This window comes from Eufriesea mexicana, unplaced genomic scaffold (genome assembly GCF_001483705.2).
Source record: "Eufriesea mexicana isolate 0111107269 unplaced genomic scaffold, ASM148370v2 scaffold2467, whole genome shotgun sequence".
Lineage (NCBI taxonomy): Eukaryota > Metazoa > Arthropoda > Insecta > Hymenoptera > Apidae > Eufriesea > Eufriesea mexicana.
In genome coordinates this window covers 1,545,394-1,571,955 of record NW_016910588.1, presented here as the reverse complement: position 1 = coordinate 1,571,955, position 26,562 = coordinate 1,545,394, and the positions used below count along the sequence as shown (strand labels likewise).

Here is a 26,562-nt window from a genome sequence, read left to right as displayed (position 1 = left end):
GATTTGTATATAAAATTTTGCAGGGTTGAAATTTGAAATTCATTTTTAGTTCCTGTAATATTAAATCCTTGCACTTGAAAGTTTTTTTATTATAGGAAATTAGCTATCCGAGGTTTATCTGGTAAAAAATGTAGAAAGTTGACAAAAAAAAATTTTTTTTACAACTACACCGCGTATTTGCTAAAATTTATTAACTCCACAAAACAAAAAATCAAGATTGATTTTAAATGTAAGTCAAGCATCGATCGAGTACTTTGGCAATAAAATTTTTAAAAAATCAAAAAGTGGAGTTAGTTACTTTGACCCGTGAACGATTCAATTAGCATAAAGAGAAATCGTACGTAAATTAACGAATAAAATTATTTTATTTCGATATTGCACGTATCATTAAATTATGAAAAAGATTGATATTAAATAAAGCATAAAATTGTATAATTTTACTTTGTGCGATATTTTAGAAAACTTTATATAATATTAACGTGTAATAATTTTGATCAATTAATTTTATTAACATAGAATCTACCTTGATTGATCATTTGACTGATCAAATGGTAAAAACAATTTCAATTTTTGAAGAAACAAAATAAAAAAAGATATATGTACCAAAGAATCATAAAGAAAATTATTTCAAATAAATTTTAAATAAGAAAAAAATTGACTATTAAATTAAAAGCTACGAATTGATCATTTAGTATTAATAAACATACCTCTCTTAATTACAAAATGTACGTAATAAAGTTTTATTTATTTTTGTTTATAATCATATTCTAAGAAAAATCATAAAGTCAAGTAAATTTAAAATGAAAAAGGAGTCGAATATTAAAACAAAAGTTAAAAATTAATTATTTTTAGTACTGATAAATAAACATTTCAATTTTAGAACAAACAAAATAAAAAGGGAGATATGTACCAAAGAATCATAAAGAAAATTATTTCAAATAAATTTTAAATAAGAAAAAAGTTGACTATTAAATTAAAAGCTACATTATCGTTTGATTGATCATTTAGTATTAATAAACGTAACTCTCTTAATTACAAAATGTAAGTAATACAGTTTTATTCATTTTTCCTTAGAACGTTTTGCATAATTTACCATATAAACTTTCTTTTGTCCACTACTGCATAATAAAGAATTGCTTATAGTCATATTCTAAGAAAAATCATAAAGTCAAGTAAATTTAAAATAAAAAAGAAATGGAATATTAAAATGAAAGCTAAAAATTAATTATTTTTAGTACTAATAAACATACCTCTCTTGGTTATTAAAAAGCAATGATACAGTTTCGTTCATTTTTCGAAGCTAACCTAATTTTATGCACCATTTGTTTTTCCTATTTCCTAATTTATTTCGTATAACACGAATTCGTATAGCATGGTTTTCGAAACCATCATCGTGTTATATGGAAAATATCTGTACACAGTTTCTGTTAACTTCGTATCTTCTATTGAATAGGTTCACCAGCCCTTTAACAAGAAACTTCTCGTCGTGTTCGGTAAGGAATTCTTACGAATAGTTCTCGCAGGTCTCGGGAGCATTCAGTTTCTCACCATTAAAAAAGTTTCACAAGAACTAGAATAAACGATAGGGGAACTATGGTACATCCGGTGACCGAGCAGTCAGGACTCAAATTGTTGAGGTTTCGACAAAATTTTCGAAGAATTATGTAAGAAATAATTTACTACGATAAATTATAACAAGAATTTAACACAAATATTAACTTTAAAAAAATAAATATTAATAAAACTTACATTACTGAGAGTATCCAAAATTTGTTTGAATTTTATGAATTCTAATAATCTTTTAATAATTTAGTCTTGAACTATTTATGCTACCTCTGTTTCTTTAATAATGTCAAAATATTTGTATTCTCGTCTAATAATAAATATAGTGTGTTTTAAATTATATTAATAATTATTGTACATGTAAAAAGATCGATTAGCATTTTTTGCTTTTTTTTTTAATTTTTATATCAGCTTTGCAATCTATTCAAAGGGCATTCGATAAATTTCCCTAGCCTATTTACCTAGTCCTTCCTTTCGCTGTTACTAGATTTGTGGAATAATTCTTTTTTATCTTTTCCTTTCCTTTTTAAATTACGTTGATTTGTATTTTTTATAATAATTTTATAATAATTAATATCATTTTAAAATTTTATTTAAAATTAATATTATTTTATAATAATAATATAATTGTATTTTTATAATATAATAATTCTGAAGAATATAGCATTTTCGAAAATGGCTTTACACGTTGAACACTATATATAATATAAGTTTGTTTGTGGCCACCACTTTCAGTTTCTTATAGCAAAAGTATTATAATTAATACGTTAACAAGTGTTAAATAATGGTCTTAATTGTATTTTTATAATAAAAATTAATTATTGCAATTTTGAAGAATACAACACTTTCGAAAATGGCTTTCCAGTACATGTTGAATACTATATATAACAAAACTTTGCTTGTGGTCTTGAGTTTCTTATAGCAAAAGTATTATAATTAATACGTAGATAAGGATTAAAATATTATCTTCACATTTTATTTTTATCCTTTGCTTTTTACATTTCGAATATTGAAACAATAAAATGTCCTACTGCTTTATTCAGCTAATGGGGCCAAGTAACTAGAATCCAAGAATTCTTGAAAATCTAGGAACATATCTAATAAATATTAATTTTCAACATACGTTTGTTGTTTATTCTTAAGTTTAGATAAACTGTTTATCTGTTTATACATCAATCGTTATATGCAACTGTCAAATGTTACTCCAAATACCAAGTGTTGTATACGTGACGTTTATTCTTTGAACCTAAGAATAAGATTGCAATGCAATTAGTATAAAAGAGGTTAGGCATACGAGCAATAATTCAGTTTATGATATTTCTCATTTTCAGTAATAAAGTTAATAACAAAACCAAAATAACTAAACATTCAAACCAGAGAAGCAGATGTTCCTGCGTCTTTCGTAAATTATAACCTAACCTAACATTCTCTATGACCATTAACCTAAATACCATACATGGTTGGATCTTTTGGTTAAACGTTCTGTCTGCATTTCATCAACGATGAAATACACAACTCAACATTGTCTTATCTCGAAATTAAACCTTTCTCTTATTCACCATTAATTAAATGTAATATTTTAAATTAAATGTAAAAATTCCCTGTTTATTCTTTCTTTCATTTTTATGGAAGTTGACGACAAATTATTATCCTTTTTAATTTATGCTATCAGTTATCAATGACACTACGAACTTTCTGAACAACCCAATACCTTACCAATATGTAATAAATTTTAGTATAATTCCATATGTTAACCCTTTGCACTCGACAATTTTTTGGCTAGAGAAGAGTAGAAGTTCAAAGATTCTCTACTAAAATATCAACGATACCTTTTTGAACAGTACATATAGAATTGTATAATAATAAAATTCCAGAATTATTTGATTTCGATACTTCGCACACTATTACATTAAATTTGATATATTAATTATTATCGATTTTCCAAATTTTATGAAATGGTGACTGAAGCTCACCTCTCGAGTGCAAAGGGTTAATATAGCAAAATTATAGTTATAGTTACTATATCAGGATGTTATTACACCAAACTCAAATACAATAAACAATAAATATTACTTATTGGATCTGAAACATCTATTATGCCATGTACCTTTTCATACACTTCTTTAGCAAGCATTATGTTTATGTACATTAGTATATACGTATCTTCGACGCATTTTAAGGAACTATGTGTAATTAGACTATGGAAAGCAACTCTTTAGGACATTCCTTATACACGTGTTAACTAAACGAAGGAATTTCTAAAATTCGCTACATGCTCATCTACTAACTGGATTTAATATTCGACACAAAAATATCGTACAAATAGCCAAGCATACTAGCCTCTTCTTCGTCCTAAATGCATTAATCTATCATATAATACTTAAGAGAATCACGAATCGCTGTCGTAAAAACTAAGTCTCTAACAGAAAGTAATTCTTAGAAATATAATTATTTACTTAAACTCCATTCACAAGCACTTACCCACCTGGATCGACAGTAGACATGGTTGTATCCGGTTAGGTGTAAACAACCTTCGAAAGACATTTTTTCACGCAATTCGACGCAGACGTGAGAACGTATGCATGTCAACACGCGTTAGAAGAAACTAAGTATGTTTTTCTCCCGATTATAACATAAATATATGTATTTTTTTCTCTTTTTCGAGCTTTTGAAACTCTTGACGAGAGGTCTATGGATCCGCGAAGATTTTCGAATCGAAGAATCGAATTTAATCGTAGCAAATAGATACAGAGATTGCCGATAGAACTGAGTCATCGCGAATATCAGTGAAATATCGTGTGTTTGTTCGATTGAACTTGTACGAGCTATTACATATTAACGGAACACGAAAGCAGATGACAGCATAGAAAGCGCGTCAAAGGGATCTCATGAAACATCGTCAGTGTGCACAAAAGGGTACATACAGGCAACAACCATTTTGGAACAACAGCATTTGTCCTTTTGCACAATGTCAGTTTTCGAACGACTACTAATTATTTCGAGCAGCAGCCATGACACTTGTACTTTCCGTGATCGAATGGACATTTTGTTCGCGTAATCGTTTTCGAGAATTAGGGACTGGATGAACATGTTCTTTTTGGCTACTGGTATGTGATAATAAGTAACGAGTTATATTCCTGGCTGAGAGAATCCGTAAATTTTGTTCCCTTATTTATGCAAATTTTTCAGCTCACGATATTAATCGAAAATGTTAATACAATTAAACAATCGAGCTAAGTATAAAATCAATAAAATTTTCTTGGCTGAGAAAATCCATAAATATTTATTATTTTATTATTAATTTATCAATTTTATATTATTGTCATATATAACATAATATAGTTATATAATTATAAATAATTATAGTTATATATATATGCATTGTTTATTAGATTCTTATTAACTGAGGATTTTTATATAATATAAATATTAATTTAAAATATAAATATTTCTATATAAATATTTCTTAAAGATTATAAATGTTTCCGATATCAAAAATATTAATATAATTTGTACTACAATATATTGAATAGAAATATATTACTATATATATGTTCAAATTATATAATTATAACATTAATTATATAATAAGAACAATTTATATGCAAAAATTTTATGAACTTTAAAATATATAATTTTGATAAAAAGAAAATTTATAAAAAAAATAAGAATTACAAAAATTAAAAATAAAAGCTATAAATAATAGAATCATTCAAGTCATTAAAATCAGTTCTTACATTGGTTTAAATGCAAATAATTTTAAATGCAAATTAAAATTAAGGACAAAAATGTGCTTATTACACATCAATTCATTTACATACTATATATTATATTAATTGAAAACTATAAAATAAATTATGTAAGTAATATGAGAAATATCGAAGATAGTATATTTAAAATTTTTATTTAAAATATTCAAACATCAGAAAATAGAATGTCAAAGCGAAAATAAATTGATCTCGATAAACGTGTGCTTCTGCAGGTGACAGAGTGAAGACTATTGAAATAGCTGTCTCACAGCTAGTCATTTGTCACATCATCGATCGTCGATGGTTTTATAACATCTGAATTATTCAACACTATCGGATTTATATCGTACAACTTGCTACACGTTTATTCAATATTCTATTTAAACTACTATATTTAAATCAGTTGATATATATAAACCAATTTAGAATAAATCTTGGAATAATAAACTCGAATATAATAAATTTCATAGAATAATACGAATAAAAAACAACGAAATACTATTCAATTTATCAATAAATTATTAAATTACAAACTTACATTAATTAAGATTTAATATTTCCTGTCATTTTTGTACATTCAATTCATCCAGTCCCATTCTTCTATCTTAAGTCATATGCATATTATTTATACATGTATTGTATTTTATACAAAAGATATAATATTAAAAATAATTCAATTTATCTATCATTAGACCTTCTGACAAAAAATAAATAGTGCAAAAATCTGAAAAAAGATAATAATCTTGATATATTTTTAATAAATGCAAAACCCAAAGTACAAGTAGCACGTCATGGGAGCTACTACCACATAAACGGAGGAATACGATAACTCGATGGTCCTGCGGATGTTGAGCACAGAGATATATATGTATGGACATGTGTGTATACAGTACGTCGAATTTAACTGGAAACAGTGGAACATTTGTAAGACAAGAAAATGCATAAAAATTGTTTACACAAAAGTTATTTGGTATGAGAGGAACATTGACTAATGCAAACAGATTTTCATAAATGTAAGACTTTTTAATAATTTATTTTTCTTAATATACGTAAAAATATTTATGTCTTGCATAAAATTATCGATCATTGTGAATACTTACTAAATTCTTAATAACATTCTATAATGCTATTAAGATACTCGATTCTTCTTTTTCTGTTCATTTTACATGGACAGTTTATTGATAATATTTCTTACAGTATATATTATGTATATTATATGTATTAATATATTAATTTTTTCCCATTATTGGGTTTTTATATTAGTTTTCTGAACGATAATTTTGCGTAAGTATTGAAATTTCTATGTAAATATTCAATATTTATTATTATTTTATCTTTCTATAATTAGAAATTATTTTAATTAAGATTTATTTTAAAAAAAGCTAACAAATGTTCAAATCTTAATTTTCTAAGTTTTCAGCAATATCCAATAAATAAATAATGAAGAATAAATTTTATGCGTTGACAGTTCAAAATTAATAAAAAAATATTTTTGATTACTTAAAAAAAGTCGTAATTTTACATAGTGAAGAATGTTCATCGTGCAGTATAATTAGCGATAAATTTCATAAACGACATTCTAATAATTTGGAAATGACGTCGTTGCAATAAATTATTTAATTTCTAAAATATGATTTCGTAAATAATGGTAAAAATATGATAAATTTGACTATTTTTCCCAACTAACCTAAGTAATATTAACGGTCCATAAAATATTTGTTACATAGTACATATAGAATAATAATTAATACATATCAATAATACATTATATATAAGATTTTTATCCTTTATCCTTGGGATTTTAAAATTTGAATTCTATTTCATGTAGAATAACAATAATCGTTAATAACCCGCATTTAAATTGCAGCTAGCAATCACCCCTATTTGTATTTCTCTGTAACCCTTCCACGTGTACAGACGTATATGTACGTTGACAAAATTTGTGAAAACGATATTGTGCAAATAATATAACACACGGAGTAAGAAGAAAATTCCATGATTACATCAGTAAAATTAGAAAATAACTCAATGTTATATTCGCTATTTACGAGAAACATTTACTGCAGATACGAGCCGTGGTGGCGCTAGTGAGTTAAACGCAATCGTCTTAAGATTACCGAAACGCTTACTCGAGGAAGGGTTAAATACAATTTTAAACTTCCATTTCTTAATTATAACTTACATAATATTCTTCCATGACAATAACAATGCAAGAGCACTAAATTTATACTGAAGTGACCTTGAGAGCTTCACTCTCATCTATGAATTCCAATAGAAATTAAACGAATAAAATAAATGACGTAAGATCCCACTCTCTACCAAACAAATTTGTTACTGACAATCATATGACATTTTCATCTCTCTGTAAAATATTCATCAACGTTCCAAGGGCAGACTGTATACACGTACATATATATGTGCACAATGGCATTCGCCGAATAATACACAGGTTGATACAAGTCGGTGTAATTATCACAGGTTTGTCTTGCATGTTTAGAAGAGAAAGGAGTCGAGGGTTTTATTTCACTTGGACAATATGTATGTATATCAGACTCACCTTGACCCGTTGCAGATCAATGGGGTTCATGATGGTCCCCTGAAAGAACTCCACGGTGGTGAAGTGCCGTTTGAATAGTCCCTCCAGCTCGAGATCTGGTGGTTTCCTAAATGGCACCGGCCCGACAAAATGATACGTTTCTTTTCATAATGTTCACCTCAGATATCAGACGACGCCTTTTTGCGAGTTATCGCTGAGTAGACCGCCAGAGATGGGCGGAGATTCGACTTATAATATAAGTGGTAAATGTAATAATGCTGTCGTATTTACCAGACCTTCGAGGAACAGCGAACAGCAAAGTCTTTAAACAATTTCTATACTATGTATATACATATACAGTACTGCCCACATAAGCGTCCACCATCCATTTACCGTCCTATTGACGATACCCATTCCTAAAACTGTTTTATGGAGTGAAGTGTTTTCGATATTAATTTGTGATTGATTAATTCATCAGAAAGATATTTGTAATATAGAAATATTACAAAAATTGTATATGGAAAATAAAATATTTAAGAATCTAATCTGTTTTGGGTTTTGATTCTGCGTGATATACAGGGTGAGTCATTTCACTTTGTCACCTATAATTATTCGTAATTATGGTTACATAAAAATTGTTTAACCCTTTCGCTACGACGGGTGACTATAGTCACCGGCCACGAGACGCCACCTTACACACGACGGATGATTATAGTCATCGGCCACGAGACGCCATCTGCACACGACGGATGATTATAGTCACCGGCCACGAGACGCCATCTACACACGACGGGTGACTATAGTCACCGGCCACGAGACGCCATCTACACACGACGGGTGACTATAGTCACCGGCCACAAAAATTGAGTAAAAAATTAAGAAAAGTGCTACCGTTCCTCTTAGCTCTCTTCGCAAAGGATTGCAAGCTCCATTGCGACGGTCAGTTTTCCTTATCTTTTTTTCTTCAAAAGATTTGCGTCGAAAGACCGAATGCTAAAGACTGCATGATCGCAATGTTGCCATCTTTGACACCGCGCTGCGTTCTACGGAAGAGACTTCGCGACAATGCTCGCCGTAGCGAAAGGGTTAATATTAAGGGTAATATATATTGCAATAAATAATTATTTTTGTTTTTTCGTTCTTTTATCGAGATATGGGTGTGTGAAATATTCTTTTTACTGTAACATGTGACTCAGAAGTCACCTGCTCGGATAAGCGTCCGGATATCCTCACTGTGGACACTAAAGCGGGCACTGCTGTACATATACGTTCGGTACAATGTTCCATTATCTAGAGAATAATGAATGCTTCCTCGAAAGTCAAGAATACACGATATAATAATGTAGTAATAGATCTAAGTAAGTCTCTACTGCACGCTGATTCGGCTCCATAGCTCATTACAGCATACCATGCAGTCGCAGGCAATTGCTTTCTACGTATAAATTCGTACATATATATGTACATATATGCGTGTACTATGTACATACACCAACATATATAAGGTGATTTTTATAAGTGACTAATGCGATTATCTGCGTAACCTCGGGATATATGGCGAAACATTTCCATCGAAATGTTCCTTCCGAAGAGAGATGTCATACGATAAAAACGACAGTTTCCCGGACTATGGCAATGAGGTTAGGTAGATATAAGATTAGTTTCATACTGCAAATTGCAACGTGAAATTTTCCCAGTATACTCCTATAATGTAATTATTTCTGAACGGAAATTTTTGGTAATCCCAAGAATATAATTTCTGACACGAGTTATGACGAATATGATTCAGCAAGTAAAGATAAATACAAAATGTGAAACAAAAGTTGCCATATGAGATTCTGTTTGGAAGAAAATCACTTTGAAAATTTATTAAAATATGGTTTGGTTAACCGTACCATTTCATTTATATAACATAAATTATTATATTGTAATTATTCCTTTTTATTATACTAAAAATATTATGACAATTAGAAATTGTTAATATGCTAATTGAAAAAATTCGATTAATATTTTCCAATGATAATAAAATAATAAAAACTTTTTCAATAATAAAAAGAATACAAATTTTTTCACAAAAAGTATGCATGTTGAATTAATTATAATTTCATTTTGCACTAATGACATATATAAATTTTGTATAATACACCAAGTAATTTTTATTTATGGGATTATATTAAGAAAGCAATCTACAAAAATGTTAAATAGCTTTTAAATTAAAAAATCAACGAAAACCTGAAAATAAAAATAAATATATAAATAAGAAAAATTAAAAATAAAAGAATAATTTTAATTTATTCTCATATTTTTAATTTTTCTTATTTATATATTTATTTTTAATAATAATTTTATAATTATAATTTATAATTTTAATGAGTAAAACGTAACTTATTAAATAATATTCTGATTTTATGATAATATTTACAATATCATTAACACAGATAATGTATATAAATTAGTCTGGATAAAAATCAGTATTAAAATGGCACTCTAGACAAACCATATTCATTCACACGAGCAACGAATCAGCAAAATCGATCTCCTCGAAAACAGAGCCATATACAAAACTTGATTCAATCTCCTGTATTTACTTTTAAACGAGAAATCATCGTCCATTCAATTATACTACCAATCGCGTCCCACTTTGTTAATAAACAAATTCGAAAAGTATATTCCCTTGTTGAATTCCGCATCTCTATGTATATATCCCACTCTTCTATCATTGACGAACAAAACAAATCGTTACTACCAGCTACGTTTTACACAAGTTAGTGAATAAACGAGGACGAAAAATTCTAAGACTTCTCCATTACATCGGATTATTCGTTACAGTTATTTCATTACGTGACACCACAAAGTATGAGAAAACTTTCGAAAGCAGAGGATACAGATAGTACCACAATACCTGGCAGCTAGATATTAGAACTGAAATTGCCTAACAACCAGATAATTTCTAAACGAAATAGAAGAAGAAGAAGAAGAAGGAGAAAAGAAGGCGAGATACGTAGAGGAGAGACAGAGAGGAAGAGGAACAAGTAAACCCGTATAACTGGACCAGAATTCATTTATGTACACCTGCACGTATCAAGTCGATTATATGCACGCTATATAGACATCTATGCCAGACATCTATACGAATCGTTTGATACACAAGATATTAAATTACTTCCGTGTAAATCATCGCGCAAAAACCTAAAAAACTACAAGGAAATAAGAAGCACGAGCGGCCACGCAAAGGATAGATTGGTGGTAGGTTGTCTGATTTGGCGTAGGTTTCGTGTGATGGTTGTTTTTAGGGTTCAGGATACCTTGACGCGCTCCAGGTCCACAGCATTCATCATAGTGCCCTGAAAAAACTCCACGGTCGTGTAATGCCTCTTCAGGAGACCCTCCAATTCGAGATCTGGCTCTTTCCTGGAAACACAGATCACTCCTTACGACAATGACGATCAGACCATCACGAACGATCGAAACCGTGCATCGGCATACCGGATGCCTCTGGCTTCCCTTTATTCTCTGTCACTTTCGTTTCGTAGACCATCCTGCCACCTGCTTCACCGCGAAAACTTTGCTGCTGGTATTACATCTCGAATTATCACTCGCAATTAACCCGAGTGAGAGCCTCGGCCTCGTGTGTCTGGCTAAAGGAATGGTAAGTCGATAGGGTCTGATCGTCATTGGTCGCGTAACCGCAGGAAAGCTGGTATAATTGGGAGACCTACACAAGTCGTCAGCCTACACTTACCCCTTTGCAACGTTACAACGATTCTAGACACGGTTATCATCCCCTTTTTTCGTGAAAATCATCGATATCGCATGACATTGTTCGACGTGGGTGACTGCGTATCGGTAACGATTACAGTAGCAGACTTACTTAATTTCATATCGATTAGCACATGTAACACATCGTGATGTTGAAGGTAATCGAATAAGCGAGAAACATCACTTAGAGATACGTAAAAGTTTGATCGGTAACACACTTGAACTGCAATTTGTATTGTACAAGATCTATCTGATGTTCGTTATTTATTCGACGAGTAAGACACCGGGACATGGAAGGAAAAGTGTCAAAGACGTTCTGTATAATCGCGCAACGACCCGTGTGCAGCCTAATGCACACGCAAGTATATATTTGCACATGACCTCCGCGCAGCGAGAGGCCTCTTTCCGGTTACTGCCGTGCCTGGGCTCGATTATACAGAGGTTCGTTGACCATATGAGACCAAATGAGGATAGAGATGCACGTGGTCTGATATAAGGTTGGTAAAGTAGCGGATCGATAATCATACCTATGCAAGAAGACAACTTCCACGTCGACGTCCTCGCGGTCCTCGTGCAAGAAGTCCTTGAGGAAGTGCGAGACTGATTCGTAGGTGATGTGGCCACACACGACAATATGTCTGCCAACACAACGAACGAATTAGATTCCACTCCCGCATAAAGTACAGACGGTTGAAATGGAAAAAAAAAGAGAAAAAAAAACGAGAGAAAAAAAAATGAAAAGAGAGAAAAAAAGAGAGAGACTTACAAGCAACTACCATGTACACGCTCTATATAATATACATACATATGTATCAACGGACTAACGATTTCGTTACGTTTTTCTCTCTCTCTGATTGCCAGCCAGTCGCTTTTACTCCGTTTCCATTTGCTTTCCTTTGCTTTGAACACGCTCCTCGAGAGGGTGCACTTGTCGAGGGCGTAAACACGGTCAAACGAATCCGCGCGAGTGCGACGCAGCCGAGTGTGAGAGGAGAGAAAAAGATATGGATATCGTTCGGAATTCTTTTTTTTTTTTCTTTTTTCTTTTTTCTTTTTTCTTTTTTCCTTCTGTACACCAGTTTAGTCTGCTGCCACAACGAAGAAGTTCGGACTCGAATATCTGCGTCGATTGGTCAGAAATATGATATATCATTGGATAGAATTTCGAAAATAGAGGTTATACACTTGCAAATATTATATTATACGGCAAAATATCGTATTCAACGATTAAGGAAACATCTACGGTTAAAAGTGAAAGAGAAATCGCGATTCCCGCGTATTTACCTTTTGTATACATATATATAAACGTATATGTATGAGAGATATATATATGTATACGTACATGTAACATAGTAAATATAAGTAGAACTAATTAATGGACTAAACTTACCGGAACTGCGATAGGAATTGGAGTGAGTCGTTTTAGCCGACTAACGTGATCAAATAACTATGCACACGCGCCCGCGCAAGCGAGCACGCGCGCGCGCGCGCACACACAACATACGTGGTAAATCATCTGTGCTAGACATACAGTATACAGAAAATAGATAAAACATGACAAAACTGGATGAAATACGTAAGAGTGCAGGCTCGTTGACGTTCGATCCTTGCAATCAAGTACAAGCACAAGACTCTTCTCTATATATATGTGTGTTAATTCTAAGTGCGGTGTGTGGATTAATAAGTCACATACTCTTGCTATTACACATATATAAGTTCATACAAAAATACTGCCTAGAGTGACGAAAGTGTTATTGCGTTATCGAATAAGAAACAAACTTCACCATAGACATTCCATGCCCAATCCTTACTACTTGATGGCATCTAATGCTAGGCTCATCATGAACTCAGCAGACACAGGCTGTTCTGGCGCACGATCGACGCTCTGCGATACGTAAACATGTATTTGCGAAAGGAAAAATGCCAATGCAACACGAGCACACGAATTCTTGTGTGCCACTGAATCCAGCATGGGCCGAAAAACACATGATATCGACATATTAGGCCTTACAGATGAGGTTATCATTAAATCTACTGTACTGGGGCCGACGCATTGTTATGTGAATCGTGACGTGAGTGTGGTGTAGAGATGAGACAAGTCGTGAGTATATCGTGTGATTGCCTACGATGCAAGAGTCACGTGTCGTTCGAGTCCTATTGCCCATCTAGAGAGAACAAATCGAATGTGGAGAATGTTCGTACGTCGAGTTGGCACAATTCGAACGTTAATTCGTCGTGGTGCTCGCCGATCTACACATACAGACCATACGAACCCCGAAAAACGCACGTAGCAGTTAAATCGAATCCGAGATTCTCAGCTTTCCCCCGCGATTCGATGCATCCCCCAAAAAATTGCCAAGCCTGTCTCGTTCAAGCTGCGTTCACCAAAATCTCTGATTCAAAAAAATCTTCGTCTTCTTTTTTTCTCGAAGAACATTACGATGATCTCGTACGTATGAATGACAGTCGACAGAGATGAACATACAGTGAATACATTCGACGAGTGACACCTTACTATTGTCACTAGGACGCTGCTCGGTGTATCGAGTAGTACGTGCAACGATCGACAGTACCGCCGATAGATTATTGTTTTGTGTGCGTATAACGAACGAAATGGCTATGGATTATACAGAGTGAGTTGACGAGAAGTTGGCAAAAGCAAAAAGACCGAGGTGTCATGTCCCGGAGACGAAACCAAAGGAGAAACAGACTCTGACGATCCCACCGTAGCTTGACCCGGGGATCGTGTGCTTTCAAAGTTATCCACGTTATCACTGCCTCTGAACAAATCTACAGGTTTCTCTCTCGATACGTTTCGACGAGAATCTTTGCTGTTTGAAACGTGACGTCGATCGAACGATTCCATCTGTCGCGTAGTCGTTCGTTCTTACGTCGTGGGTCTCTTTCTGAAGAGGCTAGAACGCGCGAAGAGAGACGCCTACTATATCGAGAATGCCGATAGAGCCTGGAAGATAGTTAGTGACAAGGTGTTGCAGTCTTTCGACGTGGATCGTTCTAGAGAAACGCGTTGCTTTGCCAAGGGACATCGATGCAAAAGTCTCCAACTTAAATGTAATCCTTTAACCTTAACAGGCTGGAAACTTGATTAACATTAGCTACAACATGCAAGGGGGAAACATATAGATTCATTTAGGAAGAGATTGATAACCTTGGTAACTCTGAAAAAAATATCGAAAAACAACGATAATCTAAAAGTGTCATATTCAAAGGTATTTCATTTGTATATGTGGTGGCTCACTCTGCACACTCGTTTGCGTAGTCGTGTATAAGTATTCGATTTACATCGTCGAAGGGACTAGTACGGTGGTGTTGAGTTTATTGTTGTCTCACGAAAAGCGTAATCGCGCTAACACAAATTATAAATGACAGTCAATTTAAGAAGAATGCATGTACGACTATACAAGTCTTCCCTAGACTAGACGATTGTTGGCCCACTGACAATCCCTTCGTAAAACCTGAATAGCGCGTGACACATGATTAGCAGTATACAAGTACATATATGCGTATACATACAGCTTTATATACGTGTATCAACGTGTATACGTATATAAAGCGTATACAGGGTGAGTCATATAAATTGTTACGCGACGTAGTCTCGAAAACTGTCAAAAACATCGTTTCCCTTTCGAATACGTTAAAAACCTAATTTTTGTTAGTAGGATATCTTGATATTCGAACAGCACGAAATATCACTGTTATCGCTGTTATTGTATCTGGGGAACAAACGGAAGTTCGTGTTAAGTTCCAGGAAGAATTCAAAAAATGCTGAAAATTTATTAAAAATATTTATTTCTATTCGAAGAAATCAAATTTGATTTTGATCTGAATTTGATTGCATCTATTTTTGTAAACGATATGCAATTTTTTGTTAGAGCAAAGAGTATATCAAATTTCTGAATATAAATGAACGAAGAAATGGAAAACATGATTTTAATTTTATCTAAGAAATATTTGTGTCCACCATTTCCTTGTTTTACTAAAATAAAAATAAAATTCGAGGTAGATTTTACTAAAATTGCAAAGGCTTAGGTAAAATGCATAATCTTCATCATGATTGCATAGTCAGAAGCGTGGAACGTTCCATTTTGTTCCCTGTGAGATCCAATAAGGCTGATCAACCATATTTATATAGAATAAGAATCGATAATTTAATAATTCATTATCCGGCAATAAATTATTTTCGTAATAACAATTATTACCAAATTGCAATAACAAATTGCTTCGTGGAAATACCTATCCTTGAAAGTTTCTTTGTTCTCATACCTGTTTTCCACTATCTTGTTGCAACGAAATTAATCAATTGAACAATGAAATTTCTAAACGATAACTTTAAGATGTTATCGTACGAAGATTAATTACACTGCTGCGTTTAATAGTTTTAGAGAAACTAATTTGTAACAATTCACATGGTCCATCCTGTGAGCTTATAATCCAAGGCGGAATTTCACTTTACCACTGTCCTTTCTCCAAGATTTACACGTAAAAACAATAATTAATGCTGTCTAAAACACCAAGGTTATTACACTTAAGAATTGCAACATTAGGTCACATACATATATATGACCTAAATATTAGTTGGAAATGCAGGGTACATGCTGGGCGTTGACCCTTTGCACTCAGAGAGAAATACAGCTCCAACATTTATTTATTTCCATTTTGGTCCATTTTCCTTTTCACTTTTATATGCCACGTCCACGAGACATGATTGTGCGAGTGATGGATTTTCATTATCAAACATCGCGAGAAATTTCGACATCACCGTTGGTGTTTGAACGGCCATTTTCTAATCTCGAGTTACAACATGGCGTCAAGGTAGCAATATTCATCTACGACTAAGTTATTCGGACGTATCGACTTTGACACTTGTTAAATTACAGTTAAGAGAAATATTATTATGTCATCTAAATGGAATTCGAAAAACGAGGAATCAAATTAATCCATGTTATCATCGTTCTCCATGATACGCAATAACGTTCGTCTCTGGACAAAATTGACATGAATAATCGGCATGGACCGATGGTATCTTTAACAACGTTCCAGCAAAAGTTTCTCTGCGATCAAGTTAGACATCATCCTCGTTGTTCGTGAGAAATTCGAGGAAACTAGCGCGATAAAGCCGTATTTGTCCCAAGTGCGGTCAAGTAAACAAACAAGCTAACACCAGTTACTGGGTATGGTGAATCTGAGATGGTAATTGGACTAGCTGATTGACTGAAAGTGTTGGTGGACAGGGCCAGGGAACTGTGTTATTCAGGAGAGTGGAAGCACGGTTGCATAAACGCCGACTGACATCTAGTTTGAAGAGCAGGTACTGAACTGCGATTCTGCGATTCTAACGCTGTCTCTAAATATATTATACATATAAATGATATACTTTTCGTTACTATGCATATCCATCCTCGTGTATAACAAAAACGTATATATTTATATATATAATACACATCGTATAATATTATAGTACATATATACGTGTATATGTATACGCGCGTGCTCGCGTGTACTAGTGTGTACGTATCTGTATGTTGCGTGTGTCTATGTACGTGTAATAAAACGTAACGGGCAATCCAGGAAACTTTTGTCAGGCTTGTCATTGGTGGAAAATATTGTATCTATTCTGTGTATCTGTGACAGAAGAAACATATCCAGGGGTGTGTGGGATCTGACATCGAGGCAAATGTGATCGTGTAAGATGTCCAGGTGCATACGGACAAAAAATATGGCATAGTTCATGATGTCGTGCTGGAGGCGGGGATAGGTGACCATAGGACGAGTTAGATGTACATCATATACAAGAGGGTGGTGAGCAGTTGGTTATTAATCAGGACTGCGAAAGGTGACTCAACTCGGGAAAGCTAGTTGGTTGGCTGTGTCTCTCACCTGCGACCTCGCTCGTTCTTCAAAGTGCCGCCATACTTGTTTCGCGTCCCGATCAGGTCAATTATCTCGGGGATACAACTGGCGAATATGGCCTACACCACGTGATAGAACAGAACACAACACTCGCATCAATACACTTGTGTGACAAGGTTTTTTCTAGGTGAACCGGTGTCGTCTCGTCCAGTCGAGGTGATGGCTAACGCGTCGTATAGAGGTGATACCTTAGCTAGTTCGTATTTTTTTTTTTTCTCAGTTGTTGTCTTTTTTCTTTCATTCTTTTTTCTGAGCTGGCGAGGGGGAGGAAATTTGTACTTATGAACGGAAGTAAGTTTTGGCTCAGCTACCAGGGCTACGCGGCTACTCATAGAGACACGATTAACAGTGCTGTACCGCTATGCGTGCCACGGCCCAAATAGATTAATAAATATGGAAACTGAACACGTTCCAGATAAAGGGCGGGGTAGGTAGGCTACCTACACCTAGGTCCTACACTCCTACACCTAGGCCTAACGATAACTACACGTGCCGACACGTCTACCTAGTCCATTGGCAGGTAGGTCGTATGTATTCATTGAATTTTCCGCGAACTCTTCGATACAACAGGATTCGTTTCCGACAGATATTTCGTTTCGTCTGGCTTTTCTCTTTTTTTCTATATTTTTTTCTTTTTTTCTTTTTTTCTCAACGAAGAATCGCTTCTGCCTCTCGGTGGATACGTATGAACGTCGACGAACGGATCGAGAAAGCTTTGAGAAAAAACATAATCCAAATGATGCTCGCCGGTACGAAAGAGTACAGCAACCCCCTGTTAGCACGAGACATCGTATATCGAGCAAAGTCGTTTTATCGAGCGAAATTCCCAAAGTGTCGAATAGAAGATATTGATCCTGGCTTGAAAAGGGTATCATCGCATGAGTTGACATCTGGTCGTCGCCTGGTTAGATCGAAAGACGCGTTTCACAATGAACTGTATCGTTGCCGCACGATAAGGATAATGCACCATCCTGGTCAGTTAGAGAGCAGTTAGCGAGCGATGTTAGCGTCTGATCAATGTCTATCACTCGTCCATATTGGCGCTTCGCGCGATCGATGTCGCCTTTGGAAATGTACGAAACAGCAAAGTAACGGAGATAGACATAGTTTTAGAGTTTTAATGCCGTTTCAAACTATACCGTGTCGCAAAACATCGATGCGAGTCTCTTTCTTCCTCTTCTCGAAGCGATTATAGGATGTTCTCGACGTATGTCCACTTCGAATATGACAGCCGAATATGAATTACGATTTCAAAGCAAGTGCACGTCCTATAATATCTTTTTCTTTCTTTCTTTTTTTTTTTTTTATTTTTATACATTTTCGATTTCCTTTTTTCTTTTCTTTATTCTTTTTTTTTTTTCTTACTCCTTTTTGAAGGGAAGAATCGTCGATCGGCCTCTTTGGAAGGTTCTAAGATCACGCGTGTTGGGTTTGATAGATGAAAGGTCTCTTAGCCAAAGACTGGATAGATTGGTTCTTGTATACCCTAATGTTAGTTGTAACGTTAATTTATGTATTTATATATTATATAACGAATGATAAGTCGATTAACACGTTAAACGCCACGCCGGTCCCTAGCCCCTTCAGTCCCAGAGTTTTGAAAAAACACTGTCCAGAATCCCAAGCAGCGCGACCGCGCTGCCTCTAAGTGGGCACAACTGAACTCAAGCAGCGCGATAGCGCTTCTTCCATTTTATGTCGAGAAATCCCAAACGGCGCGATAGCGCTTCGTTTATATTATGGCGACGAATGGCCAAGTGGCGCGATAGCGCTTCGACTTCGACAGTCGGTGACGCACCGACAGCTGCCGAGAACGATCGAAATGTGCTGGGTCTTCTCGACATGAAATCTGAACAGCGCGATCGCGCTGCATGGGACACGAACGCCTAGGGACCGGTGTTAGACTTTCCGTTCAAGCCTCGCAGATCCGTATGGCCTGGAAGGGTCCGTATGGCGGCTGTGTCGTGAACGGAACGACACTGGCGTGTCGTAAAACTGGCGTGTCGTTTAACGTGTTAAACGTGAAGTAATAAATATATGGAGCATATATGTAAATGGTATCAGTGTGAAGCTATTATTACAAAAGTTAAATTTACGTATATTATTATTAACTTATTTTTTCGGTGAATCGATTAATAATTAATCGTGTGAGATAATTGTATGAATATGAATTTAGGAACTCATAATTATTGAATGGAATTGATTAAAAATAATTTTTTCCTAGAATTATCTCAGTCTTGGCTCAGGACTATCATTTGTTTACTTTGACGACAAAATGCATATTTTATAACATAAATAATTATACATATTAATACAAGTATTTGTATTATTTCTGTGTCGATTGTACAGGATAGCAGTTCTCAATGAGTCTAAAATATTTATCGAAGAATTTCATAACGGGATATTGTATATTTAAGAATGTACAGAATGTCTCAGAAGTATAGGATAACAAAATCAGTAGATGACAGGAGATGTCGAAAGAAACGATCTGTATCCAATAAACAGGTATTCGGTTCTATGATATTTTATTTATAAAATTTAAAGAATATAGATTTTAGATTAATTTTCATTATTAATAACTAGCCTATTCTATAAGATTTTATTAGTATTTTAAATAAAAACTTTTTAATCCAAATAGTTTTATATTCGCATTTAAGTTTTAACAGTATTTGATAATATTGGTCATAAAATTTTCATAAATGTTCAAAGTTTGATGTTTTTGAAAAATTTTCACTTTATAATAGGTTACTGCCGAACGATAAAGTGTATTCTAATTTTATTTTGCGATAAAATTTACTATACCTTTGATATAATACACAGGTATTAAAAATACCATAAATAACGTATTACGATTTCCTGTCACATTTTCAACCAAGCTATGACTGATATTAGCTGCTATTATGACCTAGATGGATCCACCAACAAGTTCTAAATTGACCAATATTTTATTTTTGATCGAAAACACGTTGGTCGATGCACGATAGATTGCCTAACTGGCTCATGTCCAAAAGACACGCAAAGTATGAGAAAATAAATCAAAATTAAAGAGACGTTTATTATTACCATTAGTACCATATAGTTTATTAGTTTAAGTTTCTTTATTAGTAATAAACATATTAGTTTATTAGTACCATTTCTTGATCATCCTCTGTCATTTCCTGTTTTATTAATTTTCTATAATAATCACGAAACACCCTGTACATTATATTAATACTCTGAAATTCTATAGACAGTTGAGAACCACTGGCTGTACTACGCGCGTCAACTGACAGAACAGGCCAATAGACGATCGATCTCGAACGACTAATTCTCAAGAAAAGAAGCGTGCGTCTGCGGCAACGAAGTCTGTGAGCGTAATCGCGTTATAATACATCGCAATTTATTCATCTGACATTACGAAATATTTCGAAAGAAAAGTGTTTCTTGGGACATGGGCTAGTGTCAATCTATGCGTGTATGTTGTCTCTTTTCCGCTTTCCTTCCGCTCAGTGATGCATGTCTGTGTGAATACGTATCCGTGTGCACACGTACGAACACACATGAACGTACACGGAACGCGAACAATTCGCGTTACCCATACGCGAACGCTCTGCAATGTATGCACATACGTTCGTACACGCATACGTATTTATGACCAGAAACAATAAAAAAAGAAGGAAAAGAAAAGAATGAAAAAAAAAAATACAGAGAAATAAATGTATATGCATATACACATGTAACGTGTTAACGCGATTGATCGTGATGAATATTGTGGTCCTTCCGGTAATTCTCTCTTGTACTTTTCAAATTGGAATAAGACAGACTCTTGAAATGGCTGCGATGAGTGTTCCCTTGTCTTATGAAGCTGCATATACATATCATATTTATGATATACGTGTATGCATATGCATGTAACTGTCGAAGAAAGAGAGAAGGGGAGAGAGAAAGAGAAATAGAAATAGAGAGAGAGAAAAGGAGAAACAGATCATTTATCGATGTGGCTGAAACTAGAGGCTATCTATGTGCCTGAACAACGAAGTAGGATAATGATTAAGCGTTCCACGGGAAACGACGGGAAGGCTGTCATAATGGTTCGATCATTTTTATTCGTTTATTCACTTTTTCGTTTCGCCATATGCAATCGTGTAACTCGAGAAGAACTAAGTCGATGGAACAAGTGTATCTTTGCAAAGGATCTGACCGTAGACGAGGCGTAAGATTATAATCGTGTTCGGAAATAAATACACGAAGCCAACGCGATTCGCGAACGAAAGAATAGAGTATAGAGTGGTCCTTTCACTAGGGGAACTCAAGGACGCTGTGGCTACGAAAACCGTTGCCATGGCAACGCTGTGTTTATGTACGCGAGTCGCACGAGCATTCGCGCTCCCCCAATGGAGCCGCTTCAAACGACTGCTGTTACTTTATAACACGGACTTCAAATTCCTTATTAACGAGAATATGTATTACACAAAATTTATAGCAAATGGCAACAAGAGGGAATATATAAAAATTTTGATTTCTAATAAAATTTGCGATTATGAAAATACTTTTATAACCGAATTTTTGGTAATTTGGTACTTAAAAAATTTTTCTTTTAATTTATATTATGTTAAATTTTTATTTCGTAATAAAATTTGCAGAAGGATTTTGAAAACTGTATCGTAAAGGAATAATATTTATTCGAAATTGCCAATCAAAGGGGTACGAATTCGTCTGTGAGTTACTATGTATATGATCTGTCGATCGGTCTATAGTATAGTCTCTATACTCAATGAGTCGTGCAAGAGCGATTTCGTCCTATGGAGTTACACTCGAGCCAACTGACAGATCACACACCTAAACACGTTCCCGTTGCAATATCTTTTCTGGTGACACTGCCTTGAGTCTCCCAACGAGAGGATCACTCTCGGTATACTTGTAAATCTCGTTAAAAATTATTCAAAGTATCTCCCTGCGGTGATTATCGCCGCTCGGATATCGGCATATAAACACCCATAAAATGTATGTATGTATGTATGCATATACCGTGACATGTCTACGTTAAATCAATAAAATATTACAATAAGAAAAAAAGATAAATGAATAAATAAAAGAGGAAATAAAAATGGTAATGCTCGACCGAACTCGAATAACTCCTCTAAATTTACGTTACGTTAGTGACAAAAAGGATTTAACGATAAACCATGCTTGGTTACTTGTTCTACTCTTATTACCATGCGAACACGAAATAGAAGCGGATAGACAGTGTTCCGATCTGTTCACTCGGTGCCTGATCAGTGATTACGTACGCCTTCTCCGCGTTAGGCCCGTTCGACGCTGAAGGTAAGCGTTGTGTTCTCGCAGTTGTACGTGCAATTTCTACTAATAAAATCCCTAAAAAAGAGCAGCCGCATGTGCCTACGCCTGCACCCCCTTCTACTGCTGCGTTCTAATTCAAGTGCCAAGTATATATCTTATATCAAGCCAGAGAAAATCGTGTCTCGATCCGACGATGTGAGGCTTCTCCTTTCGCTCGTGCGTCGAAGTGAGAGAAACCGTTTCTCTCTCTAACAGGCCATTCCGCGTCGGGTATCTTCACCCATGGAAACTCTACAGGCTAGCCAGAGCACTAACGCATGCCACCAAGAAACTCGGTTTCGTGAATAAGAGAGGGATAGATAGAATAGAATAGAATAGAATAGAATAGAAGATAGAGATAGAAATAGAGATAGATAGATAGATAGAGATAGAAATAGAGATAGATAGAGAGAGAGAGAGAGAGAGAGAGAGAGAGAGAAAGAGAGAAAACAAAAATGCCCACGAGTCGCTGATACTTTTGGGTTCGTCAGGAAGCCGAGTCTCAGGAATCGTTCCTAATTTCCAACCTGATGCATCGTTTTCAATCGATATATAGGCCCAATGTGTTGGTCCAATTGGTTAAAAGTATCAGCGACATTCGCAACCCGCTGTTTCACGATTCCTCCCCTCCCATACAATTCTACCGATCACCCGAATCTCACGATCCAACGATTACCCAATGGTAACGTTCCATGCTACCCGATTAACCGTTCCGGTCAAACTGATCGTTACTGATTGGTACACCGCTCAGGAGCGTTTTTAGGATGCGATTCCTAGGTCAAACTGAGACGTTCATCGAGATGAAAGAAGGTGGATCAGTTTCTTCTCACGGGCTAACTGGGGAACGGTCGTTCGAATGAAATACGTTGCATCGGAGAACTTAAACACTAGGGGAACGATAAATCGAACTTCCAGGTTCCTTGGACATCTTTCTCCCCATCGAAAACAACGTGGACGATGAGGAACGTTCGTCGCCGAGTCGATCGTTGTGCCTTTTCCAAAAACATTCGGAAATGTCAAACGATCTGTCTTTGCTCTTTCGATTGATATTTATTGATATTTTTTTTGGTTATTTTCTTTTTATTCGACGTAGACTGCTACACGAGTCGTTAAAGCGATTCGTCGAGCTACCCCTGATGCTAGTGTCATCGAGCTGTCTGGTCAGCATAGAGGGCGGTACGATCGAAGGCGATAAATCGTCATTGGTGAATTGAAAAATCCAAACTACCGGCGATCAATCGATACGAGTACCCTCATACACGCTGATATATCGCGACTGTATGTGTGACATACATATGTGCACTGTATAGCGACTCGATCTAATCCCGAGACAGCATGTAACACTTTTCTAAGTGACGATGGAGAACATTGGTAGACCAAGTCGAGTCGATTAAGAAAAATTATTCCCTTCGAATTTTCACCGTCTTTTTGAGAAATACAGTCATTCCAACATCCCATTACCTATGTACTTTCTCTTAAATTACCCTACGCATCGTTTCGCGAGATGTAAACGATACAAGCATCGGAGTGAATATATAAGAAAATATGGATAATTTGAAAAATGTTCTGCGATTAATTTTAGAAATGCATAAGTGGTAGTATAAAGTAACGATGTTTAAATTCTTCATTGATATATTCCGAATGTTATTTGATTTCAATGTTCCATTTTGATCTATGATTTTTTGAACATATTTGAGAAACAGATGGAATTATTATTGCTTGATAAAAGATTGTGCCTCTCGTTGGAAAAATAGTCGTGTGAAATTTGAAACAAATGTTAAGAATATTTAATGACTCGATAATCTTGTAGAAGAAAGAAGATGGAAGATTATAACATAGCGATGAATAAAAACGAAATGAAAATCGGAAAAGTTGAGATAATAAAAGTGTTTTATAATGCTTTATACATAAAATGTGAAATAGAGAAAGAGTAAACAAATTTCTCATAATTATCTAATATTAAAATTGTTGTTAAATTGTATATCGATGTAACCAGAAGTTTCTTTCGTTTCTACAGATCCATTCAAAAGTTTCTTCAAAATTTCACCAATTTTCTCTACCTTAGCTTAGAAAGTATCTACAGCCTCTCCTAATTTAAGAAATCATCTCACGTATAATAAGATGATTATATATACATATATGATTATATATATTATATATATACAGTGGATTTGACAATTTCCATTCACCTTACAAGACACTCCCTTTGAATGGAGTATATATCAAATTTAACAATTTACATTCAACAAAGAGCAAAACAATTATTTAAATATCTTACAAAATAATTGATATAATAACACAAAAATAATTAAACTATAAGGACGTAAATAACTTCCATCTTGGTTTACGAGAAATTATTTAACAGTCAATAAAGGATTTGGTTGTATCGCAAAACAATTGAAAGACTGGTTGTTCAACGTATCGAAATCAGTAATTTTATACTAACTTTCTACAAAACGACTACGAGAAAATAATAGCGCGTAAGAATCGACTGATACGTAATATATATTATACGAATAAGAAATTAACGATACATATGGTTAAATAAAAATTCACAAATTAAATAAATCTCGCAAAATTAAGGGTAATACAATGACGTGTAATACTTTAATGACCTGGTTCTTGTTGTATCATCGTTTGAAATATTCGTCCGATTTGTATAAATTCGAACAATTTAAAATAAATATTCTTTATTTATTATAATAATGGCAAACGGAATATTTTAATGTAAAATATAATAACAAAGCGAATAAAAACACTGTTAATCTTAATTCATTTTTATTCGTTGATAAAGCTAAGAAGATTCATATGCACTATACAGGGTGTCACAAAAGAAATGTCTAATAGTAAAACTTTGTGATCTCATGGTAACGATTAAGAAGAGTAGAAAATATTTAATTAACATTAGTCTTAAAATGAATATTTTCAATTATTGATTTAATTATATCAAATTTCCTAATAACCTAACCTCAAACAAGCAGCTCGACGTTACGACGTATTTGATGTAAATTAATATAATGACATAAGATTATCACTAAAATCACGAAAAATATTATTAACCTATAAGCAACAAGTATTACTGCAATACCTAATATAATACAGCAAAAATTGTCCAAACATTTTTGACAGAATGTGGAAAAAAATTTCGAATTTTCCACAAAAATATTAATTTCCTGACATATATTAATTAAATAGCTTTCACTTCTTTCGACGTGTTCCATAAACTCGCAAAGTTTCACGATTGAAAATCCGTTCTCTTTGTATCACCCTGTACATAGTAGCTAGATAAGCTGCAGTAAGATGCAAGGAAACTTTCCCAATCCATTGTATATCCGACAGTTCGGTTTTGCTTGGGAAGAAAAGAAAAAAATTCAAAGAAAAACTCGTGATCTAGAAGATCGACAGCGACTATCGATCATCGATCATCGCTCAAACGAGAACCAAGTCGTGGAAAAATATCTTTTACGCGCGCAAATCAACGTTACATGCCGAAGCAACCGACGATCTATCCTGTTACGCAATTAAAAGCAGAAGGGTAGCCCGATTCAACGTGAGAAGAACCATAATGGTAACCATTAAAGAGGGAGAAAAATGATACGTAGCCGAAACGAGAACAGAAAAAATAAATAAATAAAAAATTTAAAAAAATCGTAATAATCAAACATGTTCGCGCCCTGTTCGCAAGAACCAAGAACTAAAAAGAGTATC

The 26,562-nt window shown here is 34.3% G+C and overlaps 1 protein-coding gene across 14 annotated transcripts in view; it reads right to left on the bottom strand.

Moving 5' to 3' along the window:
* slo (calcium-activated potassium channel slo) overlaps positions 1–26,562 on the bottom strand; it is a 229,620-nt gene that overhangs the window by 58,234 nt on the left and 144,824 nt on the right. For all 14 annotated transcript variants that reach the window (XM_017903705.1, XM_017903699.1, XM_017903701.1 and 11 more), the window contains exons 7-8: positions 12,132–12,242; positions 7,870–7,975 (exon numbers count right to left, since the gene is read on the bottom strand). In XM_017903705.1, the coding sequence (XP_017759194.1) occupies positions 7,870–7,975; positions 12,132–12,242 (217 nt within the window). The remainder of the gene's footprint in view (positions 1–7,869; positions 7,976–12,131; positions 12,243–26,562) is intronic.